At 44.2% G+C, this 17,797-nt stretch overlaps 2 protein-coding genes across 5 annotated transcripts in view; both read right to left on the bottom strand.

Moving 5' to 3' along the window:
• LOC114786117 (ras-specific guanine nucleotide-releasing factor RalGPS1) overlaps window positions 1–2,301 on the bottom strand; it is an 83,763-nt gene extending 81,462 nt beyond the window's left edge. For 2 of the 3 annotated variants that reach the window (XM_028972967.1, XM_028972969.1), the window contains exon 1: window positions 2,048–2,301. The gene's annotated coding sequence lies outside the window, so the exon portion shown is untranslated. Of the gene's footprint in view, window positions 1–1,097; window positions 1,359–2,047 lie in introns of those variants that run through there. The other variant, XM_028972968.1, reaches the window with a different exon arrangement.
• A 757-nt stretch (window positions 2,302–3,058) lies between these two features.
• zbtb43 (zinc finger and BTB domain containing 43) lies at window positions 3,059–7,673 on the bottom strand. 2 transcript variants are annotated; one of them, XM_028972975.1, is made up of 2 exons: window positions 7,584–7,673; window positions 3,059–6,954 (listed from the first exon to the last, which is right to left on the bottom strand). In XM_028972975.1, the coding sequence occupies exon 2, from the start codon at window positions 6,931–6,933 to the stop codon at window positions 5,467–5,469; it is 1,467 nt and encodes a 488-aa protein (XP_028828808.1). In that variant the 5' UTR covers window positions 6,934–6,954; window positions 7,584–7,673; the 3' UTR covers window positions 3,059–5,466. The 2 variants fall into 2 exon arrangements, with proteins under 2 accessions (XP_028828808.1, XP_028828809.1); XM_028972976.1 differs by having other exon boundaries at window positions 3,059–6,951; window positions 7,584–7,672.
• Window positions 7,674–17,797: the final 10,124 nt, after the last annotated feature.

Raw genomic sequence — 17,797 nt, 5'->3', positions numbered from 1 at the left:
CTCTTCTGAGGACGAGTGTCAACACCCGCCTCTCCAGAAAGAAGGACGCGGTCAGGCGCCCCTTTATGTTCGCCATCTCCCTCTTAACCAAGATGGTGAGTGCACGAAGGAAGGCTGTGTACCTCAGTGCAGAATTTTACTTGTACGACGCCAACCACTGCCCCTGCACTAGAGAAGGGAGACTGAAACCTCTCTGCAGCAGATGTACATGCAGGTACTTTCCGAGGGCAGCGCTCTCCAATTTCACTTTTTGTCTTGCTGAAGTTCAGCGAACGAGAACAAAAAAAAAAAAAAAAAAAAAGGCAACAAAACAAAGGCAGGTCACGTCAACAGTTTCACCCACAGCGAGAGGGGTCAGGTACCGCACTTCCATCGGCAGAGCCAGAACGGCAACAAATGATGGCAGGTTATTACGCCACTATTCCTACCAACATCCCAAGCTGTGGGGTGGGTGGGTGGTAGTAGCCTAGTGGTTAACACACTCGCCTATGAACCAGAAGACCCAGGTTCAAATCCCACTTACTACCGTTTTGTCCCTGAGCAAGACACTTAACCCTAAGTGTCTCCAGGGGGGGACTGTCCCTGTAACTACTGATTGTAATTCGCTCTGGATAAGGGCGTCTGATGAATGCTGTAAATGTAAATGTAAATGAGAAAAATGAACGTTTTACTTAGGAATAGTAGTGCTAGTGTTGCTGCTGAAGCAGGTGACGCAGGGAGGAAGCCGAGGTGCGATGAGTTCACATCTGAGCGTTTCGTTCGCCACACAAAGGGCCCGATCGTAAAGGCAAACAGCCCCACGCTGGAAGTGGTTACTATGACACGGCTTCAGCGGGGAGGAATGCTCTGGCCCGCCGCCACACGGGAAACTCGCCTCTGAGGGATTTAAGCAAGACCGAGGCATTCCTTACACGTTACTCAAGGTTTCGACTGAATCAATGGCATCGCTTGAATTATTCAGGTGGTGAATGGCGTAAGCGTCCGCTTCAGCCTCGTCCAGCGCTCCTCTTTACCTGTTCTCACGCTGCGCTTCCGAATACGAGCTCAATTCCCAGTCAAGAAAATTCCGGGGACGTTGCACTTGCACCGGTTCCTACCTAACTGGGAGGAGCAGTAAATATCCATTCATCACAGCGCAGATCCGACGCTGCGGCCAGCTCGTCGTAAAAACCGAACGCAGCCTGGCGAGGCAACTGCCGCAGACCCCAGGTTTCAAGGCGAGAGGGCCAGGGTTCAATTCCAATGTGGCTCAGCAATCTGTGAGACACTCAGCCTGGTCTAATCTCGTGAGGACGTGCAATAAACTGCTCGGCACGCACGACTCCTTCCAGAAGCCTGCGAGCTGAGTGACCTTGACTCCCACACACCCCTCTCATCACGGAACGGCTTGCCTTTGCTTCTGCGCGTTACCTCGGAGCATCCTCGGTGAATAATTTTTTTTTTTTTTTAAGGGACCACTTTGACTGCCAGCAAGGCAGCAGCATCAGCCGAAACAAAATTCATCCGTAAGTGCAGTTTACGAGTGGGGAGACGGTCTTGTCAATGATCCACCACAAAAAAAAAAAAAAAAACAAGGCGGGGAGCTCACAACCCGTGGTGTTACATGACTATTCTGATGTGACGAACAACCGCCTGGAGCAGTTCTCCAAATAGCTGAATAATGTAAATGCGTTGAAGAGGACGCGTATTGGATCTCTCAAATAGGAGGCTATTTAATGACAAATGACAAGACAAAATTAAGACAACAATTCCTTCTAATGTCAGGAACGTGTACACAGGTGGCACATTGCACCTTGTGTGTGTGTGCGTGTGTGTGTGTGTGTGTATGTGTGTATCCCCCACGCTTTGGCGGGATCACCTTTAACCCCTCCGTGTCAAAGCCCTTGTCAGATGACGCAAGCAGACATCTCCAGCCAACGCGCTTTATGGTCACTCGAGTAAACCCGCGCCATAAACACACTCACGCACACACACACACACGCCCGCAGCGTGGGGAGGAGAAAGGGCACAAGGCGCTGCGAAATGTGGACGAGGCAGCCCCGCTTACCGTCACAAACACGAGGGTCGGGTCCTCTCTCTCTCTCTCTGCTGCGTCTCTTATCGGTGCGAGGAGGCGCGACCCACTATTTATTCCGCCAAGAACACCCTCGCGTGTCGGTGTAAATCCCCGCAGCGCGGCTGCTCCGCTGGCGTGAGCGGTCCGTTGTAGTCTAATTACTCTTCGCCCATATCGACGTACACAAACATGGCACTGCAAAAACGTGATGTACAAAAAAAGAATCCGACAGCAGGAAGTGTCAGGTAGGGCCGTCTAATGTGACTGACAGGAACGCCGGCCAATCCATTGCCGTGCAACTCATAAGCCCCGCCTCTAAATATGGTTAGAGCCAATCGTCTACCTCGAACTTGGGTACTAGTCAAACTCGCGAGGAGACGCAGGTGCCTGGACTCAGATCAGCAATGCACACACGAGGGTTTATGAAACTTTTAGAAAGATTAATTACAATTCATCGAGTATCTTGTGTCTAATAGGATCATTAATTTTCAGCATAAAAGTAAAAACAGTTTTGAGTAGGTGTTTCCATTCACATTAAAATTTTAAAATACATTTTATAAATACATATATATATATATATATACACACACACACACATATATATGTGTGTGTGTGTATATATATATATATATATACACTCAAATATAAATCAAATACATACATACAAATACGTGTGTGTGTTGTTTTGTAATATGTAATTGAACGCCGATTAATTATTGATTAATTATGTACAAACCACAATATCGTATATATACGGGCAATATCGTGATGTTTATTAGTGTGAATGTATTAAAACGAAATAAAACCTGTCTGGTTCCCTCCACAGACCGCGAGCGCCACCTGCTGGAGGATTAACACGTGTGACCTCAACTTGGTTTCTTAATAAGTGTAATTTTTTTTATTAAATGCTGCTGTAAATATTCTTCTAGATGCATACAGCCTCATATTTAAATGTGTTTTATTATGCTGTTGTGCGCCTGACATCATTTTACAGACACTCAATAAGAGTGAAAACATTTATTGCTGAACACATCTGTACAAATCTTTAACATTTACATGTTCTTCTATAAGAAGAAAAATTTCACAGAAATTTCAACATAGAACGGGGTATTCTGGAAAAATCTCTTAAGCAACGCTTTAAACAAGGATAAAAGGGACGTCCTCTTGAGGTAGTTATCATTTGAGAAAACACGTCCCCAAACAGTCTCAGTGGAACTTCTTTTTCCACGGCACCCCTGCTTTCAACAGAAACCTTTGAAAAACCATGAAACTAGTCATAAAAGAACAATTATTCAAAACTGAACATTTCATTAATGATTAGGAGCAACTTCAATGTCATTTTGACAGTAAAACTAAACAGTAAATGGTCACCTGTTTCCGAATAGGACATGAAGATGCATCTGCAGAGCAGACAAGCAAAAACAGAACCTTTAACTGCACTTCAGTAATAAAAACCCCCATCATCTGCTTCAATTTTCATAGGACATATCAAATTCAACAATGATTAGTCTAATGTCACTAAACTATCTACAAACTACTCAATTGTAGATGATTGTCCTCCGGTTTCACTGACTGCACATACAAAAATACTGACCTGCTCCTACCATACTACGGTATTTACAGAGTTAGGCGATGGAATTATTCCAAGGGGCAGTATCAGGGTCACAGAATCCAGATTATAAAACAGCCAATAATAGGTACCATTTTATTTAGATTGCTCAGTGCCTGGAAAACTTAAAACTGTATTCCAAGTTGTTCTATGCACACAGGAGGCTTTGGTCTCTGGTTCCTCTGCACTGGTAATTAATTAAATGAATTCAAAGTAACTTGAAATGTCTTGGGGAAAATCTGTAGCAACAAGGACATGTAAATATAACGAGTTGGTTATAAATTAATCAATTAACAAAGAGTCCCAACTGTACAGAGAGATTTCAGTACAGATATTAACATATAAAACAGTCATCAGTATAATAACAAATTTATTAAAGATGACCAAATTAAACCTAAAAATTTCCCATCAAATAATGATCATGGTGATCATAGCGATTACATATCTTGTCATAAAACTAGTCAAACTAGGCTTAAATACTATAATTCTCTCTATATATACGTTTGAAACATTTACCTATACATAAAATCTATACAGTTTAAATCCCCCTAAAAGATAAAAGTGTGAGGTTTTCTGGTAATTGAGGTTTTCTGTTACATCTCCGAATGATCATCAAGCTTACTATGACACCTGGCTGTACATCATATTGATTGGCAAATATTGAAATGTAAGATGAGATACTTGAGCTAGAATATGCAAAAAAAAAAAAATCCACAAACGTACCTCCTTGTTGGTCTAGTTTGGTTTCAGGAAAGGAAAGACCATTTCTCTGTGCCACTCTGTGGGATTATATGAAATGTCCCCAATGTGTGGACATGTGGTCTGCCAAGCATACAGGAGGTTTACGCCGGAAAGACATATAAAACTAGTGACACAAAAATATTCACAAAATCTCGGAAATTTCAATACACCCTTACATTACATATTTCTCCTCATGTTCTTTTAAAGCATGAGTGTTGAATGATGCCTGAATCTGACCACATTTTGTAATTTCACAAGGGTCATCATATGCGATTGCGAAACAAGAGGGCATAAATTCTTCCAGGCTGAGAGAGCGATTGGCTGCACCCTGGTATTATTCACGTTTTATAAAGTAACCCGGAAATTTGCTTCACAAGACACCCCATTCATTTTTCACTGGATTTCACAAAATACAAGGAAAGTGAGTTGAACCCTCTCATTCTTTCAGTAGGAAATTAAATAAAATCATTCTATTAATATGATTATTTTCGGTTGCTTTTAAATGGTGTATAACTGCTTTTTCATTTTATGAACAGCCCTTAACACTCATGTACAAATGTATTTCCTTGAGAAGAATGTCTGTTTAAGTATCACTTGGGTGAGCCAACAATCCATTACTGGGAATAGGTGTGAGTGAAAGAGGAAATGCTTCCTCGGTGGAAACCCAGTTTTCATATGTGAGCTGCATGAAATACCATCCGAGTCATCAGACAAGCTTTGCAGTCGATGATGGCAAGGCTCCATCTTTTGACAGCAAGTTTTTTGCGCTTTTGCTTGAGGAAAAACCGAGGTTTTTGTGGGAGGAGGGGGGTATTTAAGCACACTTGTAAATGCAGACCTGACCTTGAAAAACCTTCAGATGACTTTGAGTATGAGGCTCTGTTGCTCAGTAGGACAGACGTAACAGCCGGACTGCACCTGAGCTGGGGAACAAACGCTCCCGAATCTGAGGAGTTAGCCCAGTGAACAGCAAACCAGTGACCCCAGTCCACAGATAAGCCAGTATGTTTTAAACATGCACTGGTGGCACCTATTTTACACCTCGGCCCCTGACCCAGGATCAGCAGATCTGCGTAGGCTGCTCGGCTGCAGCTCTCTTGGCCTGGTGGGCCTTGGTGCAGGAGGACGTGTGTCGGTTGAAGCTGTCCCTCCACATGAAGCGCTTGGAACAGAGGCTGCACTCATACGGCTTAATACCAGTGTGGATCTTCATGTGGCCTACGAGGTGGTGCTTCATCTTGAAGCTCTTGCCGCAGATGGAGCAGCTGTAAGGCCTCAGGCCCAGGTGCATGCTCATGTGCCGGTTGCGCTGGCTCTTGTGACTGAAGCTCTTTCCACATTGGCAGGTGTAGAGCTTGTAGACCACCGACGTGAAGCCGGAGTGGGAAGTCTCTTCCTGCAGGTCACTACCTGCCTCGGGCCCATCTTCACCTTCTCCCCCACCTCCTCCTGTTCCTGATGCCGCTGCTCCACCACTTGAAGCACCTCCAACGAGATCGTCTTTGGTCATCATGGGCGAGGCAGTTTTGTCGTTAGAGAACCCTTCCATTGAGGTGCCGTAGAAGTCAAACGGGTCTTCGTAGGTGCGGTCTCCATTCAGACTCTCATCCAGTTTGCTGACCAGTTTTTCTTCAGCCCTGTCTTCTACCGAGTGCGTAGAAGAGGTGCCTTGACTCTTAGAAAGACTGAGATGCTCGGAGTCCATGCTGGCGGTCTCAACACCAAACAGGCCGCTGCAGTCAGCCCGCGTCGGCCTCTCAGCCTTCACCTGCACCCACTTTCTGTGGCCCATGATGCTGGGCTGAACGTATGCCGGCTTGGTGTAATGAAACTCATGGTCCGTGTCTCCGTCCTCGCTACCGGACACCTCCCTCTCTATAGGAGGAGAGCAGCAAGCAGCTGTTTGGCCTCCCAGGTCTAATCCTGGTGGAGAGAAGCTCTCCTCCAGCAACTGTTCGATCTCTCCTGAGTCTCTGTGTCCTGGTGTCCTTACAAAAGCCCCATTGCCCTCAAGAGCATCCGAGCTAGTGTCTTCCCCTGCTCCCTCGCCGTGGTAACTGTCGTCATCAGGCGACATGTGCTGATCGGCAAGACCGGTCCCAGCAACGGAGGAGATTTTGTGAGTGAGGGCACCGCCGCACTGAACACCCCCCTCCTCCAGCAGCTCAGTGCACTTGTCCACAACGTGCCACATCTGCAAGAAGCTGGCAGCAGTCAGGAAGGCCACCACCTCGCCAGCGGGCAGCGTGAGGGCACCCGTATAGCAGGACTGGAGGAGGCGTTCGAACACGCACGGGTGCATGACATCAGGCAGCACCACGCGGGCACTGTTCTTCAACAGAACCTGGTCGCAGAAGTACGGCGAGCTGGCAGCCAGCACGGCTCGGTGGGCACGGTACTGGTGGCCGCCGATGGAGACGATGATGTCACACAGCTGCCCTCGCTGTCGCTGCTGATTGAGTTTCTGCAGGATGGAGCAGGAGAAGTCGGGAAACTCCACGCGGAACGCCTTCGACTCGGATTCCATTGCAGCCAAGTTCTAGTCCTTCTTCATAAAAAGGGGGAGGATACAACAGAGAACGAGTACGTCACTTTTTAAATCTCACTCACATCCTGTACATGCAATTAAATGCACACCAATTAAAAGAAATCATGCACAAATTATTATAAAAAAGGACTAACTGCAGGTAGTTAATGTGATTCTTAATTTTGGTGTGACATCGTGACTTTTAATTCAGATGTGAACGGAATCCTTGCGAACAGGTGTGATCAGCACAGGGGCGGATTAAAAAAAAAAGAAAAAAAAAAAGGACTAAATCAGAGCGGCACGAGAAGCGATCATGGCCGGTGCGGTGCAACCGCAGGCCAGCATCAGGCGGGGCAGAAAGCCGCCCGTTCCGCAGGCCGCCAAGAGACGCTGGGACACCGCTGATGGCTCCGCCGCGCCGGCTAACGAGATCGATCACGTCCGAGCGCGGGAGCCTTCACGCCGGCACCAAGTTAACAAGACGCTGGGGGGAAAGCGTTAGCCTGCAAGCTACCGGCTAACAAGGCGGGCCCTGTAAAGAGGAAGCCCGAAACCAGAGCCTGGTAAACGCTCCGTCTCAGGCTCCGTGCTCTCGGTGGTCGGCGTAGCTGCTGGCGGGGCGCGTCTGGGCAGGATGACGGCCATCTCACCTTTACGCGCATCGCTAGCGGCCAATTCGGAGGCTCCAACATCTGCTTCTCTTCCGAGTTCCACCGGATTTCGCCCTGCCTACGTCATCACGCACCGCTCTCGCATGGCGCAGGAGGCGAACTGTAAACAAACACACCCCCAGCGGCCGTGTTGCCAGATGTGGCGCACTTTCAGCGCAGAGACCATCGAATTGAATTTGGCCAATTTAAGAACATCGTGGGCTTAAATTCAACTTTCATTTATTCTCCCATGAACGAAAAATATGTAGATTGTAATGCTAAGTATTCATTTTGTTGGGAGTTGGAAAAATGATTCAAATATTTTATTCAAAAATTAATTCAAATATTAAAAACTCTGTTATTTTCGGTCGGGCAACGCAAAGTAAGTAAGAATGTAAATAATCTCAAATTCGATATTCAAGTGTTAACCTGGGACCTGCATATTTTTTCAAGCGTTTATAACATGTCAGAGAATTGTACTTTTAAAAAGTCATCAGCAAGCGGCGCTGCAGGATCAGGGGACAGGACTAGTCTACTGGGTTATCTTAAAGTATTAAATTATAGAAACTCTTTACCTAAGCTCTCACTAAACAATCGCGACTTCTAAGTTAAATTCTGCTTTGTGAAATACTAATGGGTTGATTATAAGTCGAATAAAATATTTTTGGTTATTGTGTCCAGCTAGCTGGACGGAATAACTCCTGTTAATTATTGGTGTTGTAATGAAATAGAGAATTCCTCAGTAGACAGGCATCACACGGGTTCTAGTCCATTAGTAAAACTGTTGAACTGAGCCTATTAACAATCAGCACACCAAATGCTGATTGAGACTTCTTAAAGTCAAGATAATATGACCCAAAGACAGTCAGCCCCTTTGAAGTTATGTGTTCTCATATTAACATATTTCATTAAAAAAAAGTCTGCAAAATAAAAAAAAGTCAAGTAAAGTAAAGTATATATTCATAATTTAAAACCCCTCATGAAGTGTTTTACTGATTTACTGATTTGAAAAATTATTGAAGAGAGTGTATGTCGTATGAAGATTTTGCAGGACTGTTCTGTCATTTGTTCATTTTGTATAGGAAGAAAACTGACTAGATGACAGTGACATACTTACCAAAACACACACAGTGAGACACACAATCACACACATATTATCACAAACACACGTACACAAACACGTACTTAGACGCAGGCCCTTCAAAAGAGTGATAGAATGGTTGTGAGGCCTCAAAGGGGGATCCAGATATCGATAATATTTCAAACAGCGCTCCAATCAAAGGGTCTCCTGTTGAGGTGGTAATCTGGTCTGAAGAGGGGCTTTGTCAGGGCTTCGGCTGTGTGCTTGACCAGACATTCCTTCCTGCTGAGCTGTGTGCTGCTTTTAAGGACAGGTGCATGGATCAGAGCAGCATGCTGGCCTCTTCCAGGTGGGCTGGGGTCTATTGCTCCCCCGTGCCTTTAGTTTCAGGTGAGCTGGTAATTTGTACCTAAAGTCAGGGTTTTTTTTCCCCCAAAACAACAAAAATGACTGACCTCAGGAGAGTTCCCAGGTCATAATCAAGCAGAAACAGTATAGCAACATTTTAGTATAATAGGTGTGACATTCTGTGGCTTTGTGCAGCAAATTGTAAGCATCCTGCTCATATGTAGTTAGAATGTCTTTTTAATTGTTTATTGTGTTATTGTTTATTCATTTTTATTGTTCATTATGCTTCATTATGTTAAAAATCTTATTAAAATTCTTAATGGGTTTTAGATAAAACATTTTTTACTGATGCATATACATGCTTCTTGCTGAGCTGTTGAGGTTAAACTACATTTATATTGACTGTGATGTGATGGTGATGAGATAATTATATCAAAAGAGTAATAAATCAGATTTAATTACTCAGATAATATACGTGTGGGGGGATTTTAAACAATAACGATAATTCTATTGATAATTAATTCTGTCAGCTTTTTAATATTTGTGCCAGAGCAAAAAAAGATCACAAGACCAAGATTACAAAGGTTAAAAATGGAATATCCAACTCACAAGCAGATTGAGAAGCATTAAATGCAGATTTTGCATTGAACACAGAAGATATTGTTCCCACTGTGGCAGCACGCTTTAGCACATTAACAGATTGCATTGCACATCAGACATCATTAAAACAAGCTGAATTGCAAATTGTGGATTACTCGAGATTTCCTGTACAAAACATGATTTGGGAAAAATTTGCACATAATATAACCCTGATATGCTGTTGGAACAACAGATGCAACAACTTCTACACAATCTTAGCAGAACGAACCGCTAAGGCAGCAGCATCAGTGTGTTCCTGCTGGAATATTGCCGCGGTCATATTTCCCTTAAGATGTGGCATCCCTATCCTCAAGGGCTACAAACCATATGCTCGCACTTTGAACCACTTTCAGCGACTGTTTTAATGTCACACCCACAGGATCCACTCTAACCATTAAATAAATTGATGGTTTAATTCAGCCATTGCCCAGCCACAGGCCGTGAAACAGGCCGACAGAGACTTTAGTTCTTTTACTGTCATTCACCTCACTCATCAAGGATAAATGTAGCGTGAAGGTAAATGTGCTAATGCTGAAGCCACGTTATGACAGACATGTTAAATAGGGCCAAACTAGTGGTGACAGGCCACACAAAACCGATTTAAGGCGTTGGGATCCTTGATGACAAGACCTGAGAGGGCACAATAGAGAGTGATTGCATCCATGTTGGCAACACCCTGCTGCAGGAAACTGGTGGTGAAGGGGCACAACCGTAACATCTCGTGCCCTGTTGCAGGCACGGCACACACACTGATGCGTGCACACTGAGTGCAGACCGCAAAGCCCTGCTCACGCTAGCTGAGGCTCTGTTCTCAGTTCAATTCAGGGCAAAATTGAATCAAATCAAGTGCAACGTTCGAAATATAACATACGTTTTCCTTCGATTCACAAAGAGATGTAATGCTTAACAAAATTTAATTGAGAAAATGTTCCCCATGCAAAGATTTAAGGTGCTGAATGTGTCAGCTTATGAAAATACCAGCTAAAGCTGCTGTCCTCAGCACTGCACAGATCAGAAGGGCAGACAAGTCAAGGAATCCACCAGCGTCCACCTGGGACTTGGTCATCAATAAGTCTGTCATCTCCACTAATATTAGACCTTGGAATGGCGGCGGGCGATTAGAGCCACTTCCATGGCTATTAACTGCATCTCTCGTCCGCCCCAACTTGGGCCAAACCACAGAGAACAAAGGTCCATTTCATGGGGCTTTGGGGTCTCATCTGACTGCCTGAAGGATCCACCATTGACCCTAAGAAGAATTTTGGCAAAATTGAGTCAAGCGAAGATTTGAGGTTAAAAGACCCTGTCCTGAGTCACTCAGGGCATTATTTTTTATTAGGTGCTAAGTGCACTATACACTTTTCACTAAGGCTTGTTTGCCTGTTAAAAATATGGCATCCACATAATTTACATAAACAGCTAAAACAAGAAAGTGCCCTCAATCAAAATTCATGCTTCTGTTTACTAAGAAAGTTGAGAATACAGACTTGAATACAGAACTGGACTGGTCTGATACTGGTCTTGAGGTCTCTGCTGCAGTATTGCTTCTGATTGATGTCAAGATCCCAGCAGTTTCCCCATTTATTGAATGATTGATTGATTGATTGCTTAAGTTGTTCGGGATTGGGGGCAGTGGTGGCCTAGCGGTTAAGGAATCGGCCCCGTAATCAGGAGGTTGCTGAATCCCGATCCACCAAGGTGCCACTGAGGTCCCCATTGTCCCCACACACTGCTCCCCGGGCGCCTGTCATGGCTGCCCACTGCTCACCAAGGGTGATGGTTAAAAGCAGAGCACACATTTTGTTGTGTGAACCTGTGTTCTGTGCTGTGTATCACAATGACAGTCACTTCATTTTCACTTACATTTACTCATTTTGTGGCTTGGTTAGTCTGTGATTTTGTTTGGGATTTTTGATTAACTAGATATTCATGTTAATATTTGTGTTAGTTTGCTCCAGATTTTCTATTCAGGAAATTACACAGAATTCGCAATGAACTGACCGTCCCATAAGATTTTTGTTCATGAGAGCTGGGTTTGGCTTGACCCTCGAGGGAACAAACACCTGCCAGACTGCTAAACCAGCACCATTCAACTGGTGCCAGCCTGATAACTTACAGATTTGCTGGTTTGAGTTGATTCTGACCAGATTTCATCTCAAATGCAAGATCACAGAAACAGCGCCCCTGTGCTACAAAGAACTTAAATGCAGGGATGTCTGAACCCGCTGTCCTTCCATTGCAAATCTGGCATGGGAGTTGGGATCAGGGTGCCTGGAGAGAGTTCAGACGAGGTTTGAACATCTGCGGGGATCTGTGGAGGCTCAGCATGAGCCGGGGGCTTAGGGTGACCCTCGGGCATTTTTGGCGGAGGGTGTCCGGCCAAGGGACCAAGCAGTGTTCAGTTAGCAGAAGGACATGTTGTGCTCTATAGCAAACAATATTTATTTACAGTGAGGAATACAGAAGTACAGACATAGAGAAGGGTTTTTAAATCCCAAACGTTGGAATTGTTGCCTCAGAAAGTGCTTGAATTTGAAGTTCAAGTAATATATGTATAGCTAGCACTAACCCAGTGGGAGCTTTACACACACATATATATATATATATATATATACTGACAAATCTACAAACTGGGCCTTACATTTTGCTGTGCGAAGAAAGTAAGGATATCGATATGATGACTTTTAATGAATCTGAAAGATAGATCAGGTGCCTGCAGATTATTTAGGACCAGAGAGGAGTTGCTTGTGGGAAGAACAGCGTCAGTAGCAGACATGGAGGAAAACAAAGCCAAACAAAAGCAATTATTTTTTTTATTAAACCTCTAAGCATCCATACCTGCCTCCACGCACTATGTCTTTCATCTAAATTCCAGCCTCCTCCTGCCTATTATTTCCGGACAAAGGGCAGCAGGAATCTCAGGCTTCCAAGCTCAAGCCCCAGCTCAGTCACCGGTGAAGACCAGGAGGGGTCCACGGAGGGGTTAGGGACAACAAGAGCACATTTCATTAAACATAAGACCAACGCAAGCAGAAGATCCTTCTTACTGATACCACCATAGCAATAACATAACTTCCCTCTGTTAGAAGATCCACAACAAAATCTCGGATTCTGTAGACTCAACCAACAGGAATAATGATTTATGAGCTTACTTCCTACAAAACGACCACAGTTCCGCAAGAAGCTAAAGTCGAAGAATAATATGCTCAGCCTGGCAGTAACCCAAAGCTCAGTCTGTTTATTAAAAACATTAATAGTAGAATTTCTCGACTTCACCACAGCCCTGTCAACAGCTCCCTCTGCAACCCCGAATCGCTGAAAGTCCTCCTGCAGCAGCCTGCCTGATCTCTTCCCTGTTTTATCACGCTCAGATTCTGCAACGCAACAGTCACAATTCACACAACGACACGGAGGAGAATAAAGCTGTTTTTTTTTAAAGATTTTTAGGATTTTTTTGGATTTAGCTGGAAAGGACTGCGTAAATATTTTGACAATCTGTCAGTCCAATTAAAAGAATAATTGAATTAGACTGTTGTTTTGTCCGAGACAGAGAGGGTCAAGAGTGCAGCGGTCAAATTCAGAATCAGGAGACACGAGGTAGGAAGTCGAGAGATCCCCTCCGCCCAGGGGCCAGCAGGCAGTCATCGGTCTGAACAAACTCCGCCGGGCCACGCGCTCTGCAGGTGGGGAACCGGCTCCGAGGAGATGTTTATTAAAGAAATGCATTACATAAGTCACCGTGCATCGCTCAACTCCGGACAGGTTGTCAGGACATCGTGTAACGTACGCACAAAGATACACGCTTACACACACACACACACACACACATTTGAAAAAAAAACAGCGATCGCGGTCGTGCCGCTCCTTCCCGCAGACATCCACCTCTAATCCTTGTGTATTTGGACAGATGGCACACTGTCCACTGTCTTGGCGGCTTTATTTTCATATCAAACGTAACAACTTCCCCCTCAGCAGCCCTCGAAAATGTCCAGCGGCAACATGTACTTAATGCTTTAATAAGAGGCCGGGTTGGACTCTCTGCCGGCCGCTCCGGCTCCCAGGCCGGGCCGGCTCTATCTCCCGGTAGATCTAAATCTGGATTTCCGCGCCGGCCTGGCCTGTCTGAGAAGCGTCTTGGTAGGATTTAGGGAAATGCAAACCATGTGCGTGCTGATGCCACAGCACCACGCAGCCTCTCGTCCTCCACTGTTTTGACAACCTCTCCTCCCTGGCGTTCTGGAGATAATGGTCAGCGCTGGGAAGAAGACATTTTTTATTTTACATTTACGGCATTCATCAGACGCCCTTATCCAGAGCGACTTACAATCAGTGGTTACAGGGACAGTCCCCCCCTGGAGCAATTTAGGGTTAAGTGTCTTGCTCAGGGACACAATGGTAGTAAGTTGGATTTGAACCTGGGTCTTCTGTTTCATAGACGAGTGTGTTACCCACTAGGCTACTACCCACCCTAGAAGGGCACGAAGGAGCAGGCCACTGCACTCCTGCAAAATCAAAAACACGACATAAACAGGCATTCTAATTGTAACAATGTCATAAGATATTGTAAGATTGTCGCAGGACCATGCTTTTGTCTTGCATAGCAGCTGTATACAAGAACATGTGTGAGGTTCCTGTGCCGGTGGTTGTGCGTGAAGATTCGGCACCTCTGTTTTACATGCCTTTTGTCTGACTGCAACGTGTCAGCCGTCAGGACCACCCACTCTCTTTGTCTTCCCCAAATGGGAGGCACCGGGGGCGTGACATCAGAAACAACAGGTTCTGATTGGTCAGTGACAACTTCCTGTAGGCCAGTGACAACTTCCTGTAGGCCAGGGGTATAAAAGTCTGCTCACATGTGGAAAAGAGAACTGAGCTTTCTTGCTCAGGGGTTTTCCATCAGTAGCCGGAAGGCTTCTGAGTCTTTCTCTCCCCCTCTCTTTCTCTTCTCCCTCTTTACTCTTTCTTCTCATTTTTATTTTCTCTGTAACTTTGGTACCTTTTTACATTCAATATTCACATGTAACTACAATAATTATTTATCGGTGTTAATAAATTAGAAACTGTTCATTTTTAACCTCTATTGTGCCATATTCTGCCAGGTAACATCAAGTTGTGGTTGAATACAGTGCCTTTGTGTGGAGGGAGAAAGAGTTTTTCTACACACTCTGTTCTCTCTCACACCACATGGTCTTTTTTACAATATGGAACAAACCCATCCAATACTATTCATACTGACTGTGTTAATATTAATGATCATAGATATTAGAAAAGTCTGACCTTTTAAATGTTGCCTTACATTGATTAGAGATTACAAATGTCATGCGGTGGAAACCGTTATTCTTGCCGCTAATTGTGACTAAATCCTTCTTTTATTGCACAGTGCTCTTTACACCATGAGCCTCTCACTGTCCTGTCTGCGGCGCTCTCCCCAGCTAATAACAAACCAATCAATACACGGAGCAAATTTAATGTCTTCATTTTCACGGGGCTGCCCCGTGAGCCGACCTTTTTGCGCGTGGACACGGGAGTGCCCTAAGTGAAAAATTACTTTGGTATGATGTCCTGACCTTGGTTGGGATTTGGGAAAGGTTTGCCAATTTCATAAGAAATCTTGACAGTTTGAGGGGGAAAATGTCATTTTGCACTTGATGAACCTTCCTCCGTGGACTGATCAATGACAGGATTTGATTTCGGCCTTCGGCAGCACTACCAAAGCAGTCAGAGTGGTCCAAGGAGGCGATACCTGAGCGTATTGTTTCAGTAAACTGTCCTCCAACATCATTCTTAACCATCTATGATACTTGTCTATTGATTCCTGATTAATTGAATGTCATAAAATCATATCAGATTTTAATTAGAGAAAGACAGAGCGTTTTTTTTTTTTTTTTTTTTACACCATCTCCAGGATTGCAAAGCAAGTTAAAAGTTTTTGAAGAAAAAGTTAGAACATTAACTCCAGTTAACATTCATTCAATGATTTCTGTTTCTTTTTTTTTTCTACTGTGGGTCTCATCACTTTTCCCAGCAGAGGAACCCACGGCCTGACCCCAGAGATATGGGAAAATAACTTTCCCCTGACCCCGCCATGACTCAAAACAGACTCCGTTGCTCCCTAATTCTCCAGACTAATAAAAAAAAAATGCTGTTACTTTTGGGGCGTCTGCATTTTTGGACACGCCCGTGGCAACAGCGCGGCCAGCATTCAGGCAGGAAAGCATCCGTCAGGAGGTGGCAGCAGAGCAGACACTGGTAGCTCGAGGGGGTCTGCCGAGCGGAGCCTCTGTACTGTCTCCGAACCTGCCCCCCTGCCACGAGGACAACCCAGAGACACTTGCTACACCTCCGTCCCGTCCCAGGGGCCGGGGCTTCCAGGGGAGGAGGGCGGAATGTGGGATGAAGACTCGACATGGCCTACAGCTGGGACGGGAATGCCTCCCCTCGGTTCGTCTGACTCCCTTTCATTGTCTGGATGGAGGGGCTCGAGTGTTTGCGCTGTGTTCATGATCCCCTAAATCAACCTTCCCCGTGGGAGGGGGGTCTGATCAGACGACATGGGTCATGAGAGAGACTAAGAGAAAGGGCAGGCACTTGAATGATTCTTCACCACATTCCTCCTCGGAATGTGTAAAGGAAGGCATGACTGCAATTCCTTATAGGTGTGGAGGGGGGAATGCCATTATGGGGTCACAGTGGGGTGTTGGATGTGCCATGTTTCATTTATTTTAAAGTGCAAACATTCAAAATATCCATAACTTAAAGAAATTCATTGTTCGTCTTTTTTTACAGGCAGGAAACTGTAGAATGATACAGTTTCAAGTTACAACTTCGGCGCAGAGGTGACAAGTGACAACTGGGGCGTCACGTAATAGCAGATCTCGTTCCTGCAGTCTTAACTGCTTAAAACCACCACGTTTCCCCTTCTTCTCTCTTTGTACATTTTTACTTGTGTACAGAACTTGTGATATTGGCTGTTTTCAGTTGAGTTGACCACAGCCACATGTCACAGATCAGGGCTAACTGACACTGACAAATGTCCAGGCTCCACCTGAACCCCAACCTGAGCTATAGCTCCACACACAAATCAGCTTTTGGGGAGACCGGTTCAGCTCATTAGTGAGAATCTGGAACACTGGGAACAAGATGGAAATTCATCTAGCATGACACCCTGAATGTTCGATTTTTTATTTTATTTTTTTTGCAGGAAAAATAAAAAAAATCTGCATTTGCCTTAAACAATACCAAATAGCAAACTGGCGAACTTACTCAACAGTCAGCAGCCTCAAAGACTATATATTTTTTTTAATATGATAACGAGGTAAAATGAATCCTTTTGACGATTCAATCAAGTGAAAACGATTGACCACGATGACGTGGGCAAATCTGGTGACAGCCTGGTTGGTCATAGATGGCGCTGTTGAACAGAGAGAAAGTCGCTTCATAGCGGGGGTCAGAATGAACTGGTCTGTAATTAACGCAGTAAAAAAGAAATAAATTCACCCGATTGAACAGAGTCTGGTTAGCTGTGAATCGACACATTGGGACGCAGCTTGTGGTTTTTAACGAATGGGAGAATGTGCTTTCTATATATAATTTCTATATAATCTGTTGTAAATGAGGTTCGCTCTTACTTTTTTCGATAGATGATGCATTTCGTTGGACACAACATCAATCCGTCAAATTCTTTATTAATATTATCAATTGTTTAACCTAGAATGTCAGATGATTTCTTATCGTGTATTTGTTTATTTATTTATATATATGTAGCCAGAATGAATATTTTATTCATATTTTGTAATTAATTTATTTCTTATTTCCATGCGTTGGCTAGATAAAACCATTGTGTGTAAGGGTTCATCTTGAACGGTGGGTAAATATTGTTAATGTCACAACTATTGTAATTACCTATTTATTTAATTTGCATGGACATGTTTCACGTTGTCTACAAGATCTTTATTGCCAATTCACATTTTGCACGTTTAAAAAAAAATGAATGCATGAATGCATTAGTAACAAACGATTAGTCTCTGGGTAAGATTAGAAATAAAACACAGAATTAGCAAACATTATATCACACGTTTATAATTATTTATACAGTAAATTTTTTAGAGTTGCATAGAGTTCTCATGTAAAAAAAATTTTTTTTAAC

The sequence above is a fragment of the Denticeps clupeoides genome, chromosome 3 (assembly GCF_900700375.1).
Source record: "Denticeps clupeoides chromosome 3, fDenClu1.1, whole genome shotgun sequence".
In the NCBI taxonomy this organism is placed as follows: Eukaryota; Metazoa; Chordata; class Actinopteri; order Clupeiformes; family Denticipitidae; genus Denticeps; species Denticeps clupeoides.
Note: the sequence above shows the minus strand (reverse complement) of the source record. Positions and strands in the feature narration are given on the sequence as shown.